Genomic DNA, 26,920 nt, shown 5'->3' on the forward strand with positions numbered 1-26,920 from the left:
CGCTGGGGAGTCTGTGTTGCTGAGCCCACAGGCTCTGCCCCGGCTGCCGCGGCCACTTTGTGAGCGCCGGGAGAACGGGGAAAACCCTCCATGGTGGTCACTCACGTCAGGTTTGGCCACAAGGCCTGGAGTTCTATTTCTGTTCCACAAGATGGGCCCCAGTCTAGGTGGCCACCTGAGTACTTCATTCTGGACACCCTGATTAGCCAGGGAGCCCTGCGAGAGAGCGTGCTGCGTGTCCCTGTGTTCCAGCCGTCTGCTGGGGTAAGGTCCAGCCTCGGTGGGAGGCGGCGTGGCCACTGGGACAGGGCGGCCTGCCTGGGGCAGAGGAAGGGTCCAGAGGCCGAGAACCAGAGTGGTCTGCAGGAGAGACCACCCTTTGGCTGGGAAACTCACTGGGGTGCACACCGGGGCTACAGAAACTGCCCTTCAGGGCTGAGAATCTTGCTGGGCACAGGACAGGCTGCAGGAGGCCCGCCCAAAGCAGCTGCAGGTGGAGGAGAAACACCGAGGGGCCTTGTGTCCACCGGCCCCCTGGCCTTGCACCGCAGGAAGAGAGAAGCAGCTGGCGCCGGGAAGGGAGCCCCCTCCTCTGCCTGCAGACGCGTTGCTCCAGAGCTCCAGTGAGGAAGCCCCCAGCCAGCTAGCCCGCCAAGGAGAAGCATCTGCAGGTCTGGCTCCCCATCATGAGGCGGCCAAGGAGAGTGAGTCCCCGCCCAGCCCGTACCTACTGCAGCAGTGGCGCTCCTCGACTCCCGAGATCAGGTCCTAAAAGCTGACACGGCCAGTGGAACTCAGCCACCCGGTCGGCCCGGAGCGCCCCCTGCCCTGGGAGGAACTGGCAGGCATCAGCCGGTGCCAGCTACTCAGGCACTGGCTTGCACAAGCAGGTCTCTGTCCCCACGGGCGGGGCCACGCTAGCTGACGCCAGGGGGAGCGGGGTTGCACCTTCCCTCTGGACTCGGCCAAACCTGCAGATTCCTGAACGAGACCGAGGTAGTGGCTGTTCCTTAGCAGCAGGGCAGCGGAAGGACAGAGTAGGCACTGTGAGCAGGCCGGGCGCTTGTACTTCCTGGAATCCTGCAACGTGGCGCCCCGGTCGTGGAACTGGCTGCGGCTGGGGGCCGGTGAGGGGTCGGACTGTTGGGTGCGCGGTGTCAGATCTCTCCTCGCCCCATCTGGGTTATTTTTTCACTGATCGTGTGCGCTTTCCCATCATGTCCATTTTGTTCAGGCTTAGGGGCACCTGACCCAGCTGTCAAGTCCAAGACCAAAGCCAGAGAGCCTGGCACTGTGCCTCATGACGGCTGCCCCCACAACCCTGCTCACCTGACCTCTGGGCCTGCCCCCTGGGGTGCCCAGGGGACACCGACACTGCCACCATCATTCCTGGCCCACAGAGGGCTTTTCGAGAATATGTGGTCCTCACCAAGGGCTCTGGCCAGGCCTCTGTCAGGGCAGTGTGGTTTGGGGACACAGTGAGGCATTCAGTGAGTGGGCTGCACCGGGCAACTCACAGCAGGTCCTTATCTCCCCAAATTCCCGGAGTCTTCCCTACCTATCACACCAAGGGACTTTTGGCTCAGCTCAGCTGTGCCAAGTCCAAGCTTCCAGCAACAAAGGACCAAACTGGGCCTCTGTGGCTCTCGGTGCGAGTCAGCAAAATCTTGGGTGTTCCCGGGGTGGGGCCCGGAGGAGAAGCCGCCTCCCCTTAGCCAGCGACTGCCTCGGTGTGGTCTGCACGGAAGGGGGTGTCTCAGGGAGGAGGGTCACCTGTGCTGGCGGGCCAGGCTTTATGGGGTGAGCTCGGGGGTGAGCAAGGTCCTTCCCCTCCACTGTCTCGGTCCTCACACGTCCTCGGGCTGCTCCGGTCTGGACCTGAGGGGACGGAGACCCCGCTGTGTGTTGGAATCCTGCCAGCGCCGGGCTGAAGCTGGGGCACGATTTCCCGAGACCGCAGTGCTGCCACAAGAAACCAGATCTCTTATAGCAGCCCAGTAGATCTTCCCATTTTCTGGTTCTACCCTGGAACTGAGAACTTAAAGCTTGTCTTAAAACCGTCAGGTGGGCGCGGGAAGTCTGAGGTTGCCGGCCTGCCCTTCTGACCTCCTTTTATCTTAATTACCTCCGTCGAGACCCTCCGGCCTAACTACATCCCATTCAGAGGAACTGTGGGTTGGGAGCTCAGGACCTGCATTTTGAGGGGACACGGTTCAACCCGCCACACATAGATGAGATGATCACTTCCTATCACCTGTCCTGGACTTCCGCCTCCCAGGCTCTCCCGGAGCGACTTGTCACCCGCCTTCACTCGGGACAGCTCTCTGGGCGTTTCAAGCCGGAGGTGTTTAGTACGGAGGTTCGGTGCCCCTAAACCGCGGATGGGCCGGAGTGAAGGGCGGGGCCGCACCGCTGGACCCTGGCGGGGGGCGGGCGGGGGCACAGAGACTCTGCGGCTTGCGAGAAGCGGGTCCTGTCAGTGACCGCGGCCTCCTGCCCTGGGCGTGCGGCCCCATCTCACCTGCCAGAGCCCCCCAGGTGGCCTGTGACTGCCCGGGGGGGGGGCGGGGGATCAGGAGACTCCTCCTGTGGGTGGACAGTAGCCCGGGATCCCGACGTGGCTTCCAGGGAGGGTGTCAGTGGGGAGGTGGCCGTCCCATGACGCGCTGCCCCGGGGGACGTCGGGATGAAAACATGACCCTTGGGCGGGCCACCATCCGCAGGGCCGCTGGCGGCTGGTAGGGTGCTGGCGGCCCGCATGGAGTGACCCCCGGCCTTGCGGTGCAGATGACGTAAGCTGCACGTGAGGCACCTGGGAGTGGGCGGTCGGGGACCAGCGCGGGAAGCCGCCGCCTGGGTCCACCTGCTCTCCACCTCCGAGGCCCGCTCCCCGACACGAGCTCTGATTGGCTTCCCTCCCTGGGCCAATCGGCGGTGGCCGTGGGGGCTAGGGCGCTGATTGGCTGAGCCCAGGGGCGTGCCCACAGCTGAGCCAATCCGCAGAGGGGAGGGCGGGGCCCACAGGAGGCAGGCGCGCCCACTCGCGTACACTGAGCGGAGGGAGTTGCCTCCCCGCGTCGACGCCAGGCGCCCCCCGACGCCAGGTGCCGCCGGACGCCAGGTGTCCCCGATGCCGGCCGTCCCACGCCCGGCCTGCGTGTGGGCTGTGGGGCCAGGGCGCCCCGCGGAGGCCGAGCTGGGGCTGGCGGGTGCGGTGCGGGGGGGGGGGGGGGGGGGGGCGGGGGGGGGGGGGGGGGGGGGGGGGGGGACACGCGCGGTAGGTTTTCAGGGGCCTCGGGGGTCACACCAAGGCGGCGCGGACAGAAAGAGCAGAGCATGTGGGATGAGCCGGAGACCAGCCCCGAGCGAGTCCGAGGAATCCAGGCGGATCCCTGGGCGGGGTGCGAACGCAGGAACCGGCGTTTTGTCCGCGTCCGTAGTGTGGGCGCTGCAGTGGCCACGCGAGCGGCCGCGGGAGCCCCCAGGGCGCGCATGCTCGGAAGGGCAGGGAAGGGGGGCGGCTCCCAGAGGCTGGGGCTGCAGGGGGGGCCCCCCGGGAGAGACTGCGGGGGGGCCCGGGAGGGGCTGCAGGGGGGACGCCGCCAGGCCCCGCAGGGGTTTGCTCTGCCGGTGACCGCTGCAGGCCCCACGGGAGAGGAGACCGAACCGCAGCAGGTCAGGTGTCCAGACACGGCTCTTAGGGCCTTGAGAAGAACAGACGCGGGTCCGCAGGGGCGTCCACAGCCTTTCCGGAAGCCTCGCGGCTGTGCCGGGCTGCGGTCGGGCCGCGGCGAGCCACCCGGCGGCCACGCGGCGGCGCTGCAGGACAGCCAGGCGGCCGGCCCCCCTGCGGAGTGTCCCCGCGCCCCGCATGTCAGCACTCCAGCACCTGGCACCCAGCAGGCAGTGGCTTCTGGGGGTCCTCGCAGGAAAGGGGGTCCAAGAAGCCCGGGCTACAGTAGAGACCTTCCTGGACGGGGACTGCCCTGGGCCCCCCCCCACCCCCGCTGGGAGAGGTCTGCCCTCTGTCCACTCATCACCGGTTCCTCCTTTGGAGATGATCGCCGCAGACACAGGTTCATCTACACCACTGTGAGGGGCGACGGGAAACCGGCGCAGAGGGACTGGTCGCCTGACTGACCTGGAGCTGGACTCTGAGACCCTGGCCTCAGTGGGAGGAGGGATGGAGGGAGGGGTGGTGGCCTGCACAGGGGCGGGGGGCCGGATGGACATGTGTCTAGAAGCTGTGGCCTGCGGGGTGGAAGCAGGTGGTGGGTGGCCCCGGGCTAGCTTCTGAGTCCCTCTGGTCACGCTGCACCCGCGTGCTGCGGTCTCAGGCTCAGGGAGGGTGTCTGGGAGTGGGAGAGCCGAGAACGGGCCTGTGCTGGGGTGGGGGCGGCATGGGTGCCGGCGCAGGGGCGCCGCTGGGCAGGGCTGTCCCGCAGCTGTGCCGCCGCAGGGGCTGCAAGGGCTGACAGGTCCAGAAGGGCCCTTGGGTGTCCCCTCACACACGGTGTCAGTGCCTCTCGGAGTGACCACAAGTGCCCGGTCCTTCTGAGACTGGGCCGTAGAAGCACGGGGGCCTTGTCCTGGCCTCTAGCTGGACGGCAGCCCCGCAGAGGGAGCTCGGGTCCAGCCACTCACTCATGGCCGCTGGGCATCCTCACACCTGGGGCGCCCGTGGACCTGTGGTGAGTGGCCAAGCAGGGCTCTTGTGACGCACCGGGGACAGCAGGTGCGCTCCATGACCTGCCCCTGCACTCGGTGCTCAGAAGCGTTTCTGCTGCCCCCCAGGGCTCTTGGGCCTGTCCCCAGCTGGGCTCGAGGCAGCGGGGTCCCACGGGGCTTCCCGGTCCCCAAACTGCTTCCTCTAGAGCTGGCCATCTGCAAGCCTGGTGCAGGGGGTGCAGGCTTCGTGGCCCCCTGGCGCCTGCGTGTCCCCAGGTGCCAGCGTCACAGGCCCTGCGTGTCCCTGCAGCCTCGCCCTCCCTCGGGACACACGCAGTGAGAGGAGCGTCTATTTCCCGCAGGCGCAGCCCGGATTCAAACCCAGGCCGGCCCACAGACCCTTCAGGAGCCGTGCTCTCTCGCCTCTGGGTATTTTGTGCATTGAGGGGACGGTCACGTCACATACAGGTCACCATCTGAAAGTCAACAATTCAGTCATCTGGTGCTTCACAATGCCGTGGGACCACTACCTCTGTGCATTCTAGCACCTTCTCCTCACCCGGGAAAGCATCTGTGCCTGTTAAGCAGTCACTCTCCACCCCCTCCCCCCGCCCCTGGTGGCCCTGGTCTTTCTGTTTCTGTGGATTCCGACTCCAGATCTCTCATGAGAGAACAAGTACACGACACGTGGCCTTTGGTGTCGGTCCTGTCCCCGTCCGGCCACACTGTGGTGTCGGTCCTGTCCCCATCCGGCCACACTGTGGCAGGTGTTGGCACTGGCTTCTCAGAGCTTGGGCATCAATGCTCTGGTGCGGAGAGACCACATTTTGTTTATTTGGACATCAGTGGAGCCGGGCTGTGTCCCCCGCTCGGCTGTGGTGACCAGCGCGACCAAGAACATTCCTGCGCGAGCCCCTGTGCGACCGCGTGTAAAGACCTTGGCACCACCCTTTGGATCACCGTAGCTCCGTAGTGAGTTTCGAAACAGGGAACTACCAACACTTCAGGGTGTTTTCTGGCTATTTTCAGGGCCCCTTGCATTTCCGTGCGCATCTGAGGGTCGGTCTTCTCAGTTCTGCAAAAAGGCAACGGGGGTTTTCCTTTGGCTGAGATCGCCGGGGACTGTGGCCATGGATGGCCATGGATGGCCACGGGGCCTCCGAGCCGGAGCGCACAGCCACAGTGGGCGGGGCTGGCTCTGCCTTCACGACAGGACGGGAAGCCCTTTTGGGGCTGCTCTTTTGTTGGGGCGTCATTTGCTTTCCCCCCAGTCTGGAAGGTTCTGATAATCAGCAAAAAAGAAAGAAAAACCCACGTGGGGTTCCCTCTTCCTTTGGTTTTAGCTGTTGCTGGCCTCTGCCCCCCTTTCCTGGGGAGCCCACGGTCCTGTGCATGGCTGGGGCCCCCGGAGGTGCCTGGTCTGAACCGCCCAGTTAGAAGAAAGTGGGGTTCAGAATGCATGATGGGGGATGGGCCGTCATGGTCCCCGTGGCCCCTCCCCTGCGGGGCCTCTGCCTCTGGACCCCCGTCCCCCTGCCCATGTACCAGGCTGTGCGGCCAAGCAGGCTGCTCACTGGTGCAGGTCGGTGGTCCTGGGGCCCTGGCAGGCGGGGGCCTTGGGGGCAGCCCTAACCAGGATGTTCGGGCTGGAGAGGTGGGGGGGGGGCGCGGCGCATGCCCTTGGTCCTGTCTTGGAGACATGAAGCCCACCCCTCACGGGAGGAAAGAAGGGGCTGTAACTGATTTCCAAGGGGCTTCTCTTGAAGAGGAGAGATCGGATCCGGGGACCAGCTGCGGGCCTGACACCAGCTGCCTCCTCAGCCCAGAGGCCGGCCACCTGCCAGGAGCCCCAGTTCTAGGAAGCCCGATGTCAAGCCCCGGCTAAAGACTCGGAGACTGCGTCCATCCGCGGGGCTGTCCCCGCTCGCTGGAATTGGCCGCGGCAAGGGCGCCCCAGCCCCGGGCCGTAACGAATCACCCCGCACTCTCCGCAGGGCCGCTCGTCCTGAGACCGGGACCGGCGCACGCGGGCTGCCCGCACCGTCCGCACGCCGTGTCCCCGCGGGCAAGCGGCGCCCGGCCGCGACACCGGAGAGCGCGCGTGTGCACCTGCCGTGCGCCGTGTGTGCGGGCGGCGCCCGGCGCGGACGGTCTGCGGACGCTCCGCAGGCGGCCCCGAGCCCACCGGACCCAGCTGCCCGGCGCGGTGGCTGCAGGTGGCCCAGCAGGACGACCCCACGACATGCCACTCCCCGAGGACGCTCCCGTCCCCTCCCCCAGGGCGCCGCGGCGAGGGGGACCGGGCCTGCGGGGGAGGGGAGGCGAGTCGCCTGGCGGGTCCCTGGCGCCGCCCCGTGGCCAAGCCCCGCCGCGCATCCATCTTTCCTTTGTACGGACACCGGGGTAGCGCTCAGGTCCTGGCGCCGGAAAATCCGATGTCGATGGGAAAATACCACTTGCTCTGCGGAAGCACGGACGTGGGAAGGCTGGGTTTCCTTCTCGCAGAAAGCAGTGTCACCCGGGTCAGGAACGCAGCGCTCAGACCCCCAGGTTTCCATGGCGACGGCCGCCCTCCCCCTGTGCGGTCCTGAGCCAGCAGGTGATGCGCGGGGTCCAGGCTCTGCCCCGCGGAGGGAGGACCACCCCCAAGGGGGTGGGGGGGGCAGGAGCGGGGCTGATGCCCCCCCCCCAGGGCAGGACAGACGCTTTCCTTCCCATTCCCGTGGCCACCCACCTCCTCTTGGCAGAGGGTCCCCTGCATTTGCGCGCTCTGCTTGGCGGGGGTCTTTGCCCCAAAGCTTGCAGACAGCGGGAGCCATAGGCTGATTAAAGCCCCTTAAGGATGTCTGTGTCCTAGTCTGGAGGCCGTGACGCCAGGGCACAGGGGCCAAGGGAATGTTGTAGGTGGCCCTGAGGCCAAGAAGCTGCCTGTGACGTTGGGAGACTGTCCCCTAGGGTCCTTACAAGTGGAAGAGGATGCAGAGCACATCAGAGAGCCGGGGGTGCGGCAGACCCTGGAAGCCGGGAGAGGCAGGGAAATGCAGTGCCCTCTGGGCCCCTCCAGAGCGAGTGACGTTTGCGGTCCCGGCAGCCTGGCCGTGGTGGTCTACGGTGGCAGCCACGGGAGGTCAGCACAGGGGTGTCATCAGTCTGGGGAGCCCACAGTGCTGTTCCCAAGCCCTGGCTCCGCCCCCGCCGCGCGAAGGGCCGCCCAGGCCCCGCCCCACCGCACGAAGGGCCCGCCCAGTCCCCGCCCCGCCGCACGAAGGGCCGCCCAGGCCCCGCCCCCAAGCCACGAGGCGCAGCCGGTCACCTCTGCACTTGTTTATTGTCTTGAACAGCTGTGGATGCTCTCACTCACTCCGCAATTCTCATTCGGTAAAATAAATAGAGATAAGCGAACCTTCAGGGCGTGCTCTGTGGAGCCCCGGTTAACTCCATGATTGGACTTTCGCGTCGGACCCGGGAAGCCCCTGTCGGTCCCGGGGCGGGCGGATCCGCGTCCGCACAGACGGCCCGGCTCGGCTCATCGGCCCGGAGTCCGCTGCTCCCGACCCAGCCGATGGCCGGGTGCCGGTGGCCGGGGAGCTCACGCGGACCCCGGCCCGGAGCCGGCTCCTGGGGGTCCCCCAGGAGGGGGTCCCCCAGGCCGCCAAGGCCGGTGCTGCCCGGTCCCCGGGGACACGGCCCTGGCAGAGGCAGTGCGGGCCGCAGCTCGAGGGGACTCACATTCCCACGATTATGGCCTCGAAGTGGCAGAATTAGTTAAGCCAGCTCACTCCTCTATCGAATAATCTTGATTCCCAAGGAAAATGGAAAAAATGCTTTTCAGAATATCGTCATTGTGGTTTTGTTTTACAAGCGCTGTTTGTAATTGCTTAGCACATTCTCTGTTGTCCTTCCTGGGGCTACACCATCCCCGTGGCCCCAGGTCGTGCACGCACACGTGGAGACACACGCACACCTGTGTGCGGACATGCACAGATGCCGTGACTCATGCCCAAGCAGTCACCAAGAACCTTCTCTGAGTTACTCGCTGCAAGACACCAGTGAGTGGTGGCGCAGACGGGCCACTACTGACCCACACGTGCCCTTGCACTGTGCGCGTGTGTGAAGCCCGTGCAGAGAGGCCTCAGGACCGCACAAGTGTGCACTCGTGTGTGGGCTTGGGTGTGCAAACCATGGGCTCTGCATATGCGTGCACACCCGTGTGGGAGGCCACAGGCCTGGTGGCTGTCACCGCACCTGCCTGGGGAACAGCAGCACTCAAGAGAAGCGGGGCCAGTGGCCCAAGACGGTGGCCGAATGGCCAACGACCTGCCTCACCATCCAAAGCCACAGGCCCCTTCTGCTAGCGGGTCTGTGAGGAGAGGGGCCTGTGCCGGGAAGGTGGGCTGCGTGGCGGACGGGCACTGCCAGTCCTCACACCATCTGGCCACGAAGGCCCCTAGTGGGGCAAGGACTGGCAGTTGGCGAGGGGCCTTGGGCTGTTTCCTCGTTCGCGCGCCGGCTCTGTCTCTTGAATGCCCCCGCCTCCCAGGGTGCTTGGAAATGCCCCCAGGAGCGCGTGCGCAGAAAACAGCCCCGGCTAGCTTGCAGCCAGGGGGAGGCAGCCCAAGCCGGCTCATGGCCAGGCAGCGGCCCAGAGACCCATGCTGAGCCCTAGCGCTCCCCCATTCGCCAGGGTGGCTGAGCCCTGGGGAGCTGGCTTCTGTCTCGGAGTTTTTGTGGAGCCAGTGCTCGGGTCCCTCGCAAAATAGAACGAGTGTGTCTCCCTCTTTAAAAATCTCAGAAGCAAAACAGGACGGGAAGGGTGCTGGGATGTCTGTGACTGTCCTTGGGCTGTCACACGGCAGGACTCCACCAGAGGCCCCTTCCCTGGGCTCCCGGGCGTGACAGTGACCACAGACGGACGGACAGACAGCGAGGGGCCTCCTGGAGCCCTCAGCAGCAGGTCAGGACCAGTGTTCAGGGCAGCGCGGCGGGTCCACTATGTACACGGAGGCCTGGCGGGGCGGGCGCCCGCTATCTGGCGCGCTTCTCCACCGAGTACACGGAGATGTAGTAGTCATTGCTGCCCACGGCCAGGTGAGGCTGCAGAGGAGAGCAGGGCGGGTGAGCGCGTGGGCAGGGGTGGGAGGTGGGGAGGCCACCGTGGGGCTTCCCCACCCCCACCGGGCCCTGGCTCTCAGCAGAGGCCCCGCACCTCATCACGAGGACATGGGGGCTCCCCACAGCTCCCTGCAGGGATTCGTCTGGGAGCCCCAGGCTGCATGGGGGCCTCTGGTGGAGCCCAGACACTCGGGGAGCGACCATGAGGGCTGGGCCACCCCTCCCTGGGAAGCACAGGCCGGGCAAGGGTGTCCCGGCAGCCTCCTCTGTGCTGGGCTTCTCCAGGGCTGGGATCAGGCCAGAGGCGACGGGTGACAGGAGAAGGGGGGCTGTCTCCTGTCTGCGCAGCCCAGGACTCCCTAGCTGACGGGGCGCCTGGCGCTGTTCCCGGAGGTGGCTTGGGGTGGCCCAGGACCGGACAAGATCTGGTTTCGCGCCGTTCTTGGACACAGGGAGGGAGAAGCCCAGGGCGCCCTCCCTGCCACCTGTGGGGTGGGCGAGGGCTGGCTGTAGCCCCCCTGCCCGCGGCTCCTGTGCCCCCCCAGCTCTCCCGAGCCCCCCGCAACCCCCTGCGGCCCCTCCGCCCAGGCGCGGGCAGGCACAGACCCAGTGCGGGTGGAAGGCCAGACAGCTGATGGCGCCGACGCGCTGGCCCATGAAGCCGTCGTAGTACTTGATGTGGCTGACCAGCTCCCCGCTCCCGCTGTAGACCGCCGTGAACTGGTTCATGGAGCCGCTGCGCACAGGGGGTCGGGGTGAGCCGGCTGCCGGCCCAGGGATGAAGCATGGGGGGGGGTGGGGGCAGCTCAGCACAGGGGGGAGGCAGGCGCGTCCTCTCACTGGGGCACCGTCCGGGACACAGGGCTGACCTGCCCGCCCAACACCCACCCGCCGTCCCGCAGCGACGTGGCTCCGGAGAGCTCCCGCTCCCAGGCAGGGGGTAGTGCCTGCTGGTCACGTGGACACCCGGGGCTGACTTCGGGTGCTCTGAGATGGTCGGGGCAGCCAAGGCCCCTCATTTTCTCTTAGGGGCGGCACCTACCAGGCGATCAGGTTTGCTTGGGGGTGGATGTCGAGGGCCGTGAGCCCCTTCACGATCTGAAGGACATTCACAGACTCGGGCATCCGAGGGTCGAAGAAGCGTACGTCCCCGTTGACGCTGCCAGGAAAGGGGCGCTGCTGGGGAGGCTGGGGCAGGCCAGGCCCCGAGGGCTGGCCTCATGAGGTCAGGGGCCCAGGTGCGCAGGCACTCCTCAAGGCCAAGGCCCGCCCCCGAGTGACCAGCGTGGGGAGGAGCCCGCCCCACCGGCCGCTGCGACCAGGCCCGCCACCGAGCCCCCCCAGCCTCCTCCCCAGAGCCAGGAAAGGCCCTGCCTCCACGGTGTCAGGCGGCAGCAAGCAGAGGCCCGGGGGCGGGGGAACGTGAGTTATTGGTTTCATTTGCAGCCCCGGAGACGAGAGTCTGTGCAGCTGGGCTGCGGGTACAGGATGGGAGGGCGGCGGGCGGCCGGGAGGCCGCGAGTCGCCCCTGGAGGCCATCTTTCGTCCTTGGTCCCTGGCGGGTGTCGCTCTAAGAGCTATGTTCTGTTTTTATGCTACAAACAAGAGACAGAGCATCTCTGAAGAAATGGTGGCTCTGTGACGGTCACTAACATCGGCTGTCCCTTTAACGGGCAAGTAAGCACTCGCCACTCTCAGTGCGGGGTTTACCGAGCGGGAGAAATGGATTTACGGGCAGACGACCGCCCCACGCAGTGGGCCCGCAGGAAGGGGCTGGAAGACGCCCGCCCCCTCCCGCGCACACCCTGCAGCGCCACCGAGCCAGCTGCCGTGAGGCTCTCCGACGGGGGGACCGACGTGTCCCTGCCCTCCCACAGGCCCTGACCTTTCTGGCCAGTCCCCAAGCGCAGGTTAATCACTGCCCGGAAATGCCATCCTTCCCGGCTGTTTAAATACCAAAGACATATTTTAAATGGAGGAGAAAATAATGTTCTTACAGCAAAATATCTCATAAATCTTCTCAGTACCTCACGCTCATGATGTGGCCCTCGGGGTGCTTCTGGAGGTAGGCCTTCACCACCCAGGCTGTGTGTTCCCGGTACGTCATGACGCGGCTGCGGGGGGGTGGGGGTGGGGAAGGACCGGGTCAGAGCCTGGACAGCGGCCTGGGCGGGGGAGGGGACAGCGGGCCGGCCAGCTGCAGGGGACTGGACAGCGGGCTGCCTGAGCGGGGGTGGGGGACAGCGGGCCGGCCGCTGGCACACACAGCACCGGACAGGAGCTAAGAAGCTGAGGGTGCGACTTCATTTTGAGTATTTATTTAAGGCCCTCAGTGTCTGCTCTCTCGGGGGGGCCAGTGGCCTCCACCCACCCTTCGCCGTCATGTCGGGAGCACGGCAGAGCCGCCCCAGAGCCCCTGGACAGGGCCTTGTACCGTGCAGCTCCCAGCCCACGACACTAAGGGTCAGGAGTGAGAACCCCAGCCAAGGGGCGGCTGAAGCAGAGACCCCTGGCACGGAGGATGTGCCGCACACAGCAAGCCATGAGTCCTAGCTGGGGTGAGTGGGTGCCCGTGTCGCTGCCCTCAGCACCTGGGGACCCCAGCCGTACCCTCAGGGCCGCTCCATGACCCTCGGCTCTTTCTGGGCAATCTGGGACTTCACTGCCTGCTCAGGGTAGCCAAGAGGACATCTTAATGGAGAGAAAACTCACCCTTTCAAAGCGCGCCACGAGTGGGTTTCCGTGTGCTCACGGCCAGCCCAGAAGGAAACCCCACTCCCCACACACGATGGCGGCTTTCTGGGGGTGCTGCCTGTTCTCAGAGAACCTGCAGGGCGTGTGCGGGCCCAGCCAGCACCGGTCCAGCCTCGGGTCTGTCCTGGGAGACCCACTGGACGTCAGGCCCAGCACCAGGGCCTCGCAGCCAACAGTTCGTCCCATGGGCTTCCTTCAGCTCCAGTCTGACACCTGCCCGCTTGCCCCTTCCTCACCCCTGAAGGCCAGGCCTGGCCAGGCCGTGGCCAGAGACGACACTATCATGTATCAGCCGTGGGGCCCGGGTGAGTGACCGCCGGCCGGACCCAAGCACCTCACCTGCCCAAAGGTAACAGCACTCGCCCCCCAGTGCCCAGCTCCACCTGGCCCCCAGAGCCCGGAACAGGCACAACATGCATGTCACTCAGCCCAGTGCAGGGCCCAGGCGGGGACTCCCAGACACTGTCCTCTTGGCCGTCTACCACGCACAGGAGGGAGACTGAGCTCAGAGAGGGTGGTATCTTGCCAGGCTCCCTGCCCGGCTGGTTTTCCCCCTCCACGTGCCGTGGAAATGTGGCCTTGGTGGGGGGCGGTGCCCGGTGGGCTTCAGAAGGCTCACTCTGGGCCCAGAGACTTGGCAGCGACATGAGTACCTTGTCTGGAGGGTGCTGGGGTGGGGGGGGCAGATTACCATTCGCTGAGCGCCATCCTCCGGTCGTAGACGCGGATGGAGCCATCGCCGAGGCCAGCCACAATGAGGGAGCGGTGCGAGTCACAGGACAGGCTTGTCACACAGCTGTCAGCGCCCGTGGGGATGTCCTGGGTGTGGACACAGGGACTGTGGTGAGGGCCCCCAGCAGTGGCCGGTCACGCCATCACCCCGGCAGGGGAGCCCTGCCTTCTGCACCAGAGAAGGCTTGGAAGGCCCAGGGAGCCTGAGGGGCCCACAGGGGACCCGAGTGAGTCAGGCCACACCCACCCAAGAGCCAGTTCCTCGTCCCCAGGGCTGCAGCCAGTGCACGACTCTGGGAACCTGCTTTTGGTACCAATTAAACTTTCCAGGGTCTCCCTGTTTCCCAAAAGGAAGACAAAACACATCCCGGTAGGAACGGATCCTCCTAATTAGTTCAGGAGAGGATCTAGGGAGCTCTGCCTCTGTAAACTGCCTCCTTGCCACTCCTGCTGGGGCAGTAGATGCAGGGGTGAGGAATGCCGGGTAGGATCAGGGGCCACAAGAAGGAAAGCACTTTCCCCTCATCAGGGCTTCGCTGCTATCGGGCGCCTGGGGAAGAAATCCCACACGTGTGGCTCCTGGTCTGTTGAAGAGGCATCAGGAAGAGGGCGGCAGCCGCACCTCTGGGACCACACGGCCTGCTCCGAGGCTTGCAGGGGGCCGGGGGCCGGGGGCCAGGGACGAGCCCCGGGCAGCCGAGCTGAAGACAAGAGCCGCGGGCACGGGCTCCCGAGTAGGGGCTGCCGGCATCAGGTGTCCACACTGCACTGGAGGGCAGCAGGGACTGGCCAGCTCCGGGGCCCAGAAAGGACACGTGACAAAGGCCGACTGTGCCGTTGCAGGACCTGAGCACAGGGCAGAGGGAGGTCGCCTCTGTCCGGCAGCTCGGACAACTGTGTCCCGGCCTCAAGTCGGCTCCCCATCCCCAACCCTTCCCGTTCGACCTGGGCCCGTCCTCCTCCGCTGGGTGCCTGTGTGACTGGGGGCTTGGCGGGAGGCCCCGGGCCGGGCCGGGAGGCCAGGAAGGCAGAGCTCCTGGGCCTCAAGCCACAGCCAGCACCACCACCCAAAACCCCGGTGGTCCCCAGCTCACTACAGCCCTACGACCCCTTCCAGGATGGCTCTGTCAAAACCAATTCTGTCCTTGCTCTGCTGATTAAAACTGGAAATAAAAGATGCTTTAAGAAGCATGCAAATAATTCACCATTCCAATTTAAAATGTGCTCACTCTGCTGCTTCCTGATATTCCCTCATTTGCATGGATAAAATATGTTTGGAAATGATTAGGATTAGCATAGGCTTAATCACGCTGTAATACCGGGTCAAAGTGTCGTGATAAATGGGCCGTGAGAGGTCATTAGCGCCAGACGGCGTGAAGGCCCACGACCCCCACTCTCACTTCTCCGGGACAGGGGCCTGTCTGGGGGGGGGGGGGCAGCAGAGTCGGGAGGCCGGGCGGGGCCGCGGTTACCTGCACCTTCATCTCCCGGTCCGTGTCCCAGATCCGGACGATCCGCACGTCCCCTGAGCTCATGAGGAGGCCGGTCTCCTGCTCCCAGTCCACCACCATACCGGCTCCTGGACAGACACACACCATTTTGCCGTCAACTCGGGACCCTGTCCCGGGCAGCCACTCAGCACCACGGAGTGCCACGCCACCCCAGCCACGGCCCGGTCCCCAACCCCACGGGAGCTCCAGGTTCGCCGTCTGGGTTGGGCAGCAGACTGGGGTCCCTGGATCCCCGCCCCGCCCAGTTTTCTGCTGCTGGGACAGCGCCGTCCTAGGACTGTCGGTTCAAAATGCCCATTGTCCTGGGCACAGTGGGCAGCTGTGCAACTTCACAGCGGGGACGGCGACACTGCTCTCGGCCACGTCAAGACTTGAGCACGCGGTTTCTCGGGGCTGCGCAGGAGCTCTGCAGAGGCCGAGGAGAGCCCGCCGGGCATGAGGCCCACGCAGGGCCGCATGGGGTGACTGCAGCGTTCCTAAAGGCAGCACGACAGCCTCACGGACAGTCTAGTCAAGCCAGTCTATAGATATCCAGGGGAGGTCCCGTACCCACCACCCAGATCAAACAGCAGCTGGCGCTTCCCTCCTTTCGTTCTTTTGAAAGGAAGCAAGACTTCAGACCCGTGAGAAAAGCCTCACTTGCCTGCTCTGATCCCGGCTGGACCGTCCCCAGGCCGCAGGCACCTTCCCACGCTGGGCTGTGCGCGTCCCCCACCCACGCGCCCCTGTCCACGCACCAGGATGGTTTCCGCCGATGCCCCCAATTTTATACGGGGCGTGTTTTCTAGGAACCGCATTCCCCTTCCAGGCCACACGGTGCCGACTCCTCCTGCCCCACAGGCTGGGGTCCGGTGGACCAGTTAGCACTTATCCGTTCCCTGACTCCACAGCCCGTGGCCGGAGCGGCAACGTCTTCTCGAGGCCCGAGCACACTTGTGGGGGGGTCAGGGTCCCCAGGCAAGGCGGCACCTGCAGCCGCGGCAGAGACCCCCGCAGTGGGCTCCCCCAGACCCCGCGGCTGCTGGTGCTCCCGCTCTTCTTCCTCCACTGATGCGTGTGCTGTGACCTGCACTGTGCCACCAAGATCTCTCCTGTTCTGTCACTCACGTGATGACCTCATTTGTATATTTCTTTGGTCACACTTGCCAAGCTCATTTCTGCTGCTCTGCGGCCCCCGCGGCCCTGGGCATCCTGTTCTCCAGGCCTCTCAGGCCAGACCCCATAACGCCTTGTTCCCTTCTACTTCGTTCTTTTTGGGCGGCGGATCGCCCTCCAGGCCCCGATCTCCCTTCCGAACCCCGGGCTACCCCCTAGGTGACCCCAGGAGCAGTGCCGGGCCCTGGAGAGTCATCTAAGTGTGGACAACTCGGCCCAGATGTGGAGGTCTTCCTCTGCAGGGAGGCACTGAACCTGTGGGCACAGGGTTTCCTTCTGGTGCATGAGAATGTTCTGGAACATTCTTATGCAGATGGGTGGGGGTCTTCCTGACCAAATAGTCACCTCCTGGATGTGGACACAGGGCCCCTGGGGCGGTCCCTATGGGCTGCTCCGTGCCAGGACACGATCTCCCCCACGCCAGGGGGCCACACCGAGCCTGCAGACATGGCCAGCGGTGGGGAAGGGCAGACAAGAGGGGGCAGGGTGTTCACAATGTCGGGGGTGACTGTGCAGGAAGCTCTATGAGGGAGGGAGGGAGGCGGGTGGGTGCTGAGGGCCCCCGTCCTGGGGTAAGGAGTGTCTGAAGCCCCACTGTTCCCGACCCCATGTTTCCCGGGGCTTGACGTATTTGCTAACATTGAGGACGGACAGCATGAATTCTGACCTGGGCCCTTTGGTGGCTCCTGTCAATCCTGGGCCCCTCAGCACATCACCTCTGGAGTCAGGACCCGAGAGCAGTGGCGGGCAGGTGGCCCACGGCATCACTCAAAGCGGCAGCCCATCGGGAACCAGCTGAGGGACCCCGGGAGTGGTCCTGGGCCGGCCCTGCTGGCTTGCCCGGGCGGCTGCCCCAGCCCATGTCCCAGGGGCCAGTCCCTCCACGGGCTAGGGAGGGAGACAGACCCCGTGCCTCTGTGAGGTTCTGTCTGGAGCCGCTGACGCAGCAGAGAAGCAGCAGACGTGCCGAGGGATGGACGGCCTGGCACCACGGGGCAGGGACACGCACACAGCCGGGCGGCACACAGCTTCGTATGGTGGGAGACGGACAAACCTCCTCTATGGGGACATACCGGGCTCAAACGGAAGCTTGTTCAAGGCCCCGAAGACCCAAGTCTAAAGGAGGCTGAAAGGTCAGGTGTGACCCAGGAGAACAATGAAGCTGGACAGGCACGAGTTGGTCACATGGGGGTAGTTACATCCGCCGGTCTGTGTCCAGCTGGCCTTGGGAAAACCTACACGTCCTCTGGCTCCAGGCCAAGGAGAGGCCCAGGTTTCCTGCAGTGGCTCCAGTCTTAAGAAGCGTTCTTTGTAATGTGTAAAACTCCAAGTCATCTGCTTGGTACAGACTCTGTGAGGGTCTTTTAAAGAACACGGCAGACTCCCAAGTCCAAAGTGCTGTGGTCAGACTGCAGACCCCAGACGTCAGCCTGTAGGCCATGGCCTTGGGGGAGCAGCGGACAGGAGCGGGGGTGCCAGTGACAGAGCTGGGATAGGCTGCTGACAAGGCTCTCTCCTGGCGGGGACGTGCGTATCGTCCCAGGCGGCCGCGGAGCACGTGGGCCCCCCGAGGTGTGGACGTGTGGGGTGGCCGCCGTGGCAGACAGCACACCCTGTGCGTTCAGACGTCCCTCGCAGGCCATCTGGTGTCGGCGTCAGCCCCTCCGGGGACTTAAGAGTCGGGCAGTCAGTGAGTGTGGAGGCCAGAGGGCATCAGGACGATTGTGTCCATGTCTTGGTCCCACAGTCTGGGGTCATGGTGACAAGTGGAGAGGGGACGCAGCGTCCCTGCGCCGGGGGGTGAGCCATGCGGGCCTGCTCCGGTTTGCTCTGGGCGGCCAACCTAGGCCCCAGCGAAGGGGCGGGGGGCAGCCTCCTTCCTGTGGCATTTTCCTGATGGGAGCCCGCCCGGGCCAGGGCCGGCTCTGACGCTCTTGTTCTGACTTCATCACCACTCTGAGGACGCTCTCGGGCACAGGGAGCTGGGTGCGGGCACCCCCGGCCTCGGTGCCTCCATCCGGTGCAGCGCCTCTGGGAGCGAGTCCGCTCCCACCATGAGCAGCAGGAGCGAAGCACGCACGAGCTCTGGCTCCTTGTGAGCTCCGGACTCCGGGACGCCAAGCCCGTTCCGGCTGAAAGTAGCAAGTGCTGTGGTCAGAGGACCAGAAGCCGTCCATGTACTGCGTACTGCAGCCAGCTGGGTCCTCCTGTGTCCCGTGCATCGGTCTAGGGACGAATGGGACCCCAGATAGGACGCACAAGGGCCCGAAACGTCGTGAGAGCCATATTTTCTGACCCCGTGACCCTGAGACACACCGCCTGGACGTGGAGCCTCCGGTGCCAGGAAGGCGGCTGTCCCTCATCAACGCCGGCTTCCTGATCTGGAACACAGGCACGTGGTGGTCCTGCTCCAGATGAGGCCACAGTGGGCATGGACGGCAGAGCTCAAGCCCCAGAGTCTTCTGCATGGGGTACTTCTACACGGGCATCTAGGAACCCTCAAGCAACAGGCAGAGGTCATCCCCTCGGGCCCCAGGGTCTCTCGGCCAGCTGGTGGGGTGCGTCCCCCCCGGGGCTGGTGCTGGCTCTGCGTACAGCCTCAGGGAGGTTTTTTAAAAAGTTGAGGACTTGGGGCACCTGGGTGGCTCAGTGGGTTAAAGCCTCTGCCTTCGGCTCGGGTCATGATCCCAGGGTCCTGGGATCGAGCTCCCGCATCGGCTCTCTGCTCAACGGGGAACCTGCTTCCCCCCCCCCTCTCTCTGCCTGCCTCTCTGCCTACTTGTGATCTCTGTCAAATAAATAAATAAAATCTAAAAAAAAAAAAAGCTGAGGATTCCTGCCAGCCCGGCAACTACAATACCCCAGAGCACACGCGACCACCTTCCACGTTCCTGGGATGGCTGACCCCCCCCTTCCACGGTGGGGCGGGGTGGGCACTCCCCCAAGATGCAGACCCCTAATCTTGCCTGACTTTACCCTGGGTCCAGGCCTGGACGCACCACCCAATCTCGAACCTGGCCAGAGGGGACTTCTTCCTCACGACGTAGATCCGTGCGGCAGAGATGGGTTCGGGTGCCTGGGACATGCAGCTCTGAGACCCCAGAGCTTCCCGGCCCAGTAGACGGTGGAAAGGGACAAACGCGTTAACCGTCTGGATCTCTGTAACACCGCGGCCAGTCCAGACCGCCCGCCGAGGACCCTGTCCTGTGGACTGAACCTGGGGACCTGCCGCCCTCAACCTGAGGCAGACCCAGGGGAGCTGTAGTTCTGGAACTGAGACGGAGGGGCCTGTCCCCTGGCGCAGGGGGGAATCGCGGGCCTGTGTCCAGGTGTCCCCGTTCTCTCTTGCGGGACGTCGATGCTGAGCCTTCCCGTGGCGTCCGGCCTGTGAATGCCTGCACCGCGCAACCTCCAGTCTGCGTCCTGCCCACTCCGGATTCTAGATCGGCCGCACTGCTGGAGGAACCGGAGCCGCCATCAGCTCCTGCTCTGGCACCCACGGAGCACAGGCTGGCCGGCGGCTCCAGGAGCGCCCAGCTCAAGGCGTCTCTGCCGGGGCCATCATGGCTCTCCCATGGCCCTCAGCCGGCTTCCGAGCTGCTCCGGCTGATGAATATTAACGCCAAAGGCCCAAGGCTGATGTCGCCGCTCACACCCCCCAGGCGGGACGATGTGTTCTTGGCTCTCGGGGGTGCCGAGGTGCAGAAGGGCCCTAGCTTTGTCCTGTCCTGGGTTCTGTCCACAGCAGCAACCCCAACGAACCCCCAAGCAGCTGAAACGGCTAAACCAGGCGCCGTCCGGCCTCTTGCCTTCCCCAGCTCCATCCATGGAAGGTGGTCCTCTGGCTTTTCTCTAGGTTTCCAGAGACGGTGACCCTGTCGTTTCTCCTTCCGGAAGAGCAGAAGCCTGTCTCCTGTCGGCTGGTGCTTCCTCTCCGGAGCCTTCACGCAGGCACTGAGCTCCCAGAATGGTTCACAGGACGCTGAACTGTGAGTCTGAGATCTGAAGGCCCCTCTCGCTCTCAGCTCCTCGACCCCTCGCTGTGGCGGCTCAGGGGCCCCCAGACCCACGGCCTCGTCTGCCCCCTGCGGAGAACGCCACCAGCTCTTGCGAAGGGCTGTGGGACAGAGGCCAGGATGAAGGCTCTCCGAGCTTAGACCTGACCCCGTGAGTCACAGGTCCGGGTCGCATGTGCGTCTGGGTCTGCGAGCCCCGTCCCTTCATGAGGTACCCACAGGTGGACATTACGAGAGAAAAGCGACGGTCACTTGGGATCGTTCAGGTTTCCCGTTTGCTAACCTGGCTCAACAGCTCTGTGTCCACGGCCAGTTGCATGTGGGAGTTCTGCTGGCTGTGAAGCTTATATATGGGTTTTTCAGGTGGAGACAGATGCTATAAGAAACTTCGGATTAAATTCTGAAAAAAATGATTTTTCAAAAGTTTAGGTAGAAAAAACAATCTCGATCTGGAACGACTTCTCTGCTCTCATGAAACCGAAATGCTCTTCTTGGTGTCCAGCTTGCAGACCTGGGCCGTCCAATGGGTCTGGGGGTCCTGAAGGCGGTAGTGTCCACACCCTGCCTCCAGGGGGTGCTGTCGGGTCACCCTCCGTCCTGACCGAGGCCGGCTGAGGGCAGTCTGCAGAGCACAGTCCTTGAAAGCTGCAGGAGCCCCCAGGAAGGCAGCGCAGCAGAGGGGAGGGATAAGGTCCTGAGCCCACGGGAGGCAAGTCCCCATGTTTGGGATAAAGGGGCCCAGGAGGTGCAACCACGAGGCCTCAGACCCGAGGGAGCTTCATCTCGACAGCTTTCCTTCCAACTTCTCAGCGCCTTCCACAGCTACCTGACTCGTCCTGTAACCTCTGCGTGCCGCTGCCTGATGCTCTTTTAGACGGGAGGGGACGGTGTGCATGGGACAGATATGCAGAGTCACAGCCTAACCACCTGACGGCCCCAAAGAGCTCTATGGGCGTGAGAACAAATGCCACCAATGCAGGAGAGTGGCCAGGCGGGATCCCACCCGCCACCAGGGTGGTCTCAGGGAAGAGAGAAGGCACTCCTGTCTCTGCTTAGGGCGGTCGAGACACACTGAGGCCTCTCAGGCCAGACCTCCGAGGACACAGGGATCACGGGTTTCACATGGGGCTAGTCAGCAGTCACGCAACCCCAAAGGGCAGGAAGAACACTCAAATCAAAAGAAGCAGGGGAGGGGGCAGGTGGGGGCGGCCCGGGTCACAGGGTGCCACGGTCCCAACCGCAGGGGCTGACCTCGCCCAAAATGGACCCGACAGATGAAGAAACTCAATTACCAGGGTTTTTGGAAATCGGAAGGGGCTCTGGCACATCGCGAAACCCAACCACACGTGCCACTAGAACTTCCAAGTGCTGGAGCGCTCGTCAGTGCTGCCGCGAAGTCCACTGCGGCCGGTCCCGGGGGCCTCCGAGGGCGAAGGCGCCGTCGGCTCGGGCGGCTCGGGGCCAGAAGGGCATGGGACCGGTGTGGCCAGTGCAGGAGCTGCCCGGCAGCTACACCAGCATGGGGACGGGGGCGGAGGAGCCCTGAGAGGGGCCCACCTGGGTTCTACCTCAGGACATGCGCACGCGGGTGGGTGTCTGTGTGCACGTGCGTGTGCCCAAGGGTGTGCGTGTGCGCACACGTCAGCCAGAGGGACCTCAAGCTGAGGGCACACGGACCCTGCTCCCGGTTCCCCTGCCTCCCGTGAGAAACGGCGCCTCCTCCTCTCAGACCACGGATTCAGACCTCCCGCGAGCGGTCAGAGTGGATTCGGCCAAGGGGTGAGAGCCTTCCCAGCCGGCGGCGCTCTAGCCACCTGGTCACCCCGAGTTCCCTGGGGGCGTTCTCCGAGGATGTTCTCGGGGACGCGCTTCACGGCTGGTGGACGCGGTAGGCTGCCGCGTCTCCGCAGACAGCTTGCAGGCCCGGCTGGAGCCCCGTGTGGGGCAGGTGGCTTCGAGCACCTGCGTGGGTGACCTGGAGCGGGGAAGGTCCCCCAGACCACGGCCAGCACTCAGAAGGGTCCTGACTCGTGCTGCGGCGCGTGCCCCAGACGTTGAAGAGCAGCGGCCATGGAAGTGGCTCGTGGTGGCCTCTCTCCGTGTCTCTTTACGTGTCTCCCTAGGGTTGCAGCCCAGACTTTGGCTGGCTGTCATGTCAGAGGCCAGGACTGGTTCTGGGCCGGGCAGGGGAAGGAAGCCAGCGGCTGACAGGCACCAGGTGACCAGCGGTTGGCACGAGGGCCGGAATGCCACCAGATGTGACTCTTGGCTACAGAGCTTAGATCCCGAGATGGGGGTCCCCGTCGGGGTGGCTGTGGCCAGGAGCACCTGGGCCCGTCCTGTCTTGACCTGTAGAGCAGCTGTCCCCCTGGGCTTCCCGCCCCTCTCATCCTTCCGGTGTCTCAGGAAGAGCAAAGGAAATAACCATTTGCTAAGCCCATGGCTGCCTGGCTACAAGGCAGAGGACGGGACCAAACCGCGGCTCTGTAGCCGAGGAGAATCGGGGCGCCCCCCCCCAGGCCCCTCCCCCGACCTACCGATAAAGACCAGGAGGCAAGACCCTTGTTGCTCTCCTGGCCCCTTCCCAACTCCGCCTCTCCTGGGGAGGTTTCTGAAAACCTGGGGGAGGGGGCGGGACCAGTAGGACATGCACGTGGACGCCTGTGGAACCAACTAGCAAGTCAGGCCTGCGGTGGACAGCTGGGGCCAGGAGAGGCTCTCCGCACCCCAAGTGACACGTGGGGTTTCCTGATGGGCAGGAATAAGTGCAGGGGCACCTCGGACCTAGATTGGTCTCCTCGGCCCTGCTTCCTCTGCTCCCAGTTAGACCCCCCCACCACACCCGCGAGCCATGCTCCCCGGCGTCCCTCACCTTGGCCGAAGCAAAGGGAACGGCATCATGGGAGAGACCATTCTTGGTATCTGGAAACCACACCCACATCGTTTGGGGGCAGAGAGGCGGCGGTGGCAAAATGAATCGAGAAACAATGTACCCCAAGCTGCCACAGGGCTCCCGCTCTCCCGTCCTCTGGCCTGGCCCTGAGCCCCTGCCACGTCCACACAGGGGTCTCTGGCTCTGTGTGCAGGGGCTGGAGGGGTAGCTGGGGCCTGGGGTGTGTCTCCTGCTGGATGGCAGTGGGAAGCGAAGGACCAGAAACCTCGTCTTCGGGGTCAGCGCCAGCAGTGCAAGCCGCGAGCACGAGTGCCCGGGTCAGGGTGGGCCGCCCCGGGGCGTCCTGGGATCACAGAGCTGCCAGCACGGTGGGGGGCAATGGGGTCTGCGGGGGAGACACGCCTTCGCTCTAATCCGGGAACACTGAGACCACAGTGGAAGGACATGGTGACTGTCGCTTCGTCATGGGACCGGGCCTGAAGGGGCCCAGGCCACACAGAGGTGGCCGTGCTGGGGCCTTGGGGAGGCGGTGGGGGACAGCGTGGATGACTGTTTTATTCCAAAGATAATTAAAAAACCACAACATTCTAAAGCAGCCCACAAAGAGCTTTCTGCCTGGAGCTGCCCACGCTGGGGTTGGGGGCCTCTCCCGCGTGAGGTCACCTCCCAGGGGCAGCGACTCCTCGGGACAGGTGCTGGGACAGAGGGAAGAGAAGGAGCCACGGAGATGACTGGCTATGACGAGCACAGCCACGCGACGACGGGACACAGACGGGGCCGTGTGGGAAGTGCACAAAGTTGCAGCAAGGCCAGGCCGGCCGCGCAGGGGCAGGAGGACAGAGTCGCTTTCCCTGTCGATTCAGTGACAAGGACCCTGATCCCCACAGCTGGGCTTCTCGGGAGCCAAGACCTGACACGCTGCCAACGCGCGGCGGCAACACGGCGGGCCCTCGGAGGAGACGAGCCGCCGGTCCAGCTCCCGCTCCGGCCCCCGGACGACCGGCCTGCGGGGCGGCGTGCGGGCCCAGCCCACGGGCAGCAGGCAGAGCCGGTCAGCCGCGCCACAGCCACGCCAGCTCAGCTCGGCTCCCAGAACGCCTCTGTGGGCCCCGTGCAGGCGGGGCCAGCGTCCTCGGCCTCCGGCACCGGCCCGCACGCCCACCCGCGGTGCGCCGTCCCGTCCTCAGGGAGTCCCTCCGGAATGAAGCACAGGGTGCAGGTCCTCTACCAGCCCCGGGCCGCGCCTCAGGCAGGCCATGGCCACGGGGGCGAGGTGGCCAGCTGGCTTATGGTCTGGGCACTAGGAAGTGCCAGGGGGACGTGGCGGCTGGGCCCCTGGGGAGGACCCACCTCTAGTTGTCGGCAGCATGTCCGAGAGCCCCTGCCAGGCAGTCACCATCTCTGGGTTCTTTTCCAAATCTGCGAAGTTCTTCCAGACTCTGATGGCGCCGTCATCTTGGGGAGAGAAGAGCAGGAGGTGAGAACACGGGCCTGGCCGCTGCGGCGCGTGGAGGACCCCCCTGGGTGACAGGTGCCCTCCGCGAGACAGGAGACCACGCGGTCTCTGTGAGGCGGCCCGACATGGCAGCAGCGGGGCTGCTCCTGGGAGGTCCGGGCCGCCGGGGAAGCCGCAGCAGACGCGCTGAGGGACCACTACCCTTGACCTCTGACCCCAGGCGGCCCTCCTTCCCTCCTGTGGTGCTCTCGGCAAAAAGCCAGGCCTTCCGTGGCACCCCTTCACATCTGCTCCACACAGGTGGGCCCTCAGTATGTGGCCCACAGGCTCCCCACATGAGGAGGTGGGCTGCCCGCCCACCCGACACATGGCCCTCAGCACAGAGCCCTCATGCTCTCCTGTGAGCCTGAGCAGCATGAGCGAGCCGCCCTGCCCCGTGTCCATCCCCCCTGCGGTGCCCACAGCCCAGCCCAGCCCTGCTCTCCAACGTGCTAGCGCTCACGTGTGGCCTTCAGCACCCCCAACCTGGGCCATGACCACTTGCCTCACAGCACAGACGGAGGACGAGGTCACTTGGGCCCGCTGGACTGCGTGCCCACTGACACCCGTCCTGCCCCTGGCCTCGGTGACTGTGAACTTCTGCTCTGGACCCCAAGCCCTTGTGCTCCTCCACCAGGACCCCCTGGGGACCCGCCCCTGAGCCTGCTGTGCCGGGAAATCGCTCTCTCCCCACCTCCTTGCCGCTCAGAGGTGCTCAGTGCGACCTGTCCTACGATCCGCAGAGCCGCCCCGGCCCCCCACCGCCCCGGGTGCCCGGACGCTCCTTCACTCTCACACCTGTGGGGGACGCAACTGCTGTGGCTTGACTTCATCTGGTCCGAGCGGGCGCTGCCTGGGAGAGAGGCCACCAGCAGGACCTTTCCCCATGGACACAGCAGGGCCCAGGAGCGCTCTGAAGGAGGGGAGGCAGCCCGCCCAGTGCCGTCTGCTCAGCCATGCTGATGGCTCAGGTGCTCAGGCCTAACACAGGCCAGGGACAGGGCCAGGTCAGGACGGGCCAGGGTCAGGATAGGACGGGCCAGGGTAGGGTTAGGATAGGACGGGTCAGGGACAGAGCAGGCCCAGGAGGACGGGCCAGGGAGATGCCCAGGACAGGACGGGCCAGGGCAGGCCATGATGGGAACATGCCCAGGACAGGTCAGGGCCGGGCCCCGGACAGGACAGGCCAGGGCAGGCCACGATGGGAGCAGCCTGCACGTCTACCTCTTCTTGCCTCGTGCGCCCTCTTTCTCCCTTCCCGCCAGTCCCTCCCCAGGGCCTGTCATCCCTGAAGGAGGTGCAGTTAGGCCAGTGGCGACGTCTCACCCCCACAAACAGTGAGGTCTTGTCTTTAAATGGCTAGGGGAGACGCTGTCCCCCGGAGTGGCTCACTGCGGCAGGAGGGGTGGAGCGGAGACATTCCAGACCCAAAAAGCAAGGGTGAGGCCCAGCACCGCAGTGGCCCGCCGGGGGGCAGGAGCCTGGCCCAGGGGAGCCGGACGCACGGTGGCGCAGTGGGGAGGGCCGGGGACCCCTGGGGAGCCGAGGTGGCGCCTGCTGCCCTCATGCTCTGTGCCTGGGACCCTTACTCCCTCCAGCCTCGCCTCCAAGAGCATCATAGAGGCCACAAGGAGAAGCTGATGGACCTTTCCCGGTCAGGGGAGGGCCGGGGGTCCCTGGACATTGCCGGTCACTGGTCACCTGCTGGCCCTGCTGTCTTGGGGTGAAGCCTGCTTTGTCGGAAACCTCCCCCCTCCTCCGTGATGGTGTGTTTCACCACGGGCGGTGCCCTCTGCCAGAGCAACGCTCAGGGTCAGAAAAGGCTGTGCGTGAAGATGTGCGGGGTCCCCACGCTGGGTTTGGGGCCCGGAGCCCGGCCCAGCACACCGCACTCACCCGTGGCCGTGAGCAGCAGTGAGCAGTCCTGGCCGTTCAGGTACTCCATGGCCGTGACCCTGGTGTACCGAGGGTTCCCGTTGTGGAAGTAGTCCAGCTTCTCCCCTTTCTCCCAGTCCCAGAAACTTCGGGGAAGGAGAGATCAGTCATCAGGGAAATGCAAACCAAAGCCACAGGGCGATCCCCCTCACGCCTGCCAGGGCGGCCACTGTCACGGAGGGCCACGAGCTCTGGCAGGATGTGGACAAGCAGCCCGAGTGCCCAGGGGGGTCTGTCACGGGGGTGCCACGGGGCCCGGAGTCCCACTGCTGGGTGTGCCGAGACATCGTCCGCCCACGGTCAAGCCACCAATGGGGGGACGACTGTGAGAATGACACAGGTACAAAGCGAGAGAGCACGTGTGTCTGGGAGACCCTGAGCACATGAACAACATCGCGTATCACAGTCCTAATTTCACTCGCCCAGCAGAAGCCTTAAAGACTCGCTTCTACTTTAAAGGGAGCTGTTGGGGTGTCTGGGTGGCTCAGTGGGTTAGAGCCTCTGCCTTCAGCTTGGGTCATGATCTCAGGGTCCTGGGATCGAGCCCTGCGTCGGGCTCTCTGCTCAGCGGGGAGCCTGCTTCCCCCTCCCTACCCCGCCTGCCTCTCTGCCTGCTTGTGATCTCTGTCAAATAAATAAATAAAAGCTT

At 64.9% G+C, this 26,920-nt stretch overlaps 1 protein-coding gene across 1 annotated transcript in view; it reads right to left on the minus strand.

Moving 5' to 3' along the window:
- Positions 1 to 7,977: 7,977 nt before the first annotated feature.
- Positions 7,978 to 26,920, minus strand: part of RPTOR (regulatory associated protein of MTOR complex 1) — a 308,307-nt gene continuing 289,364 nt past the window's right edge. The window contains exons 24-31 of the mRNA XM_059380157.1: positions 26,233 to 26,357; positions 24,192 to 24,296; positions 14,739 to 14,845; positions 13,226 to 13,353; positions 11,808 to 11,894; positions 10,823 to 10,939; positions 10,387 to 10,516; positions 7,978 to 9,762 (exon numbers count right to left, since the gene is read on the minus strand). Of these exons, the coding sequence (XP_059236140.1) occupies positions 9,694 to 9,762; positions 10,387 to 10,516; positions 10,823 to 10,939; positions 11,808 to 11,894; positions 13,226 to 13,353; positions 14,739 to 14,845; positions 24,192 to 24,296; positions 26,233 to 26,357 (868 nt within the window). The 3' untranslated portion in view covers positions 7,978 to 9,693. The remainder of the gene's footprint in view (positions 9,763 to 10,386; positions 10,517 to 10,822; positions 10,940 to 11,807; positions 11,895 to 13,225; positions 13,354 to 14,738; positions 14,846 to 24,191; positions 24,297 to 26,232; positions 26,358 to 26,920) is intronic.

This window comes from Mustela nigripes, chromosome 16 (assembly GCF_022355385.1).
Source record: "Mustela nigripes isolate SB6536 chromosome 16, MUSNIG.SB6536, whole genome shotgun sequence".
Classification (NCBI taxonomy): Eukaryota; Metazoa; Chordata; class Mammalia; order Carnivora; family Mustelidae; genus Mustela; species Mustela nigripes.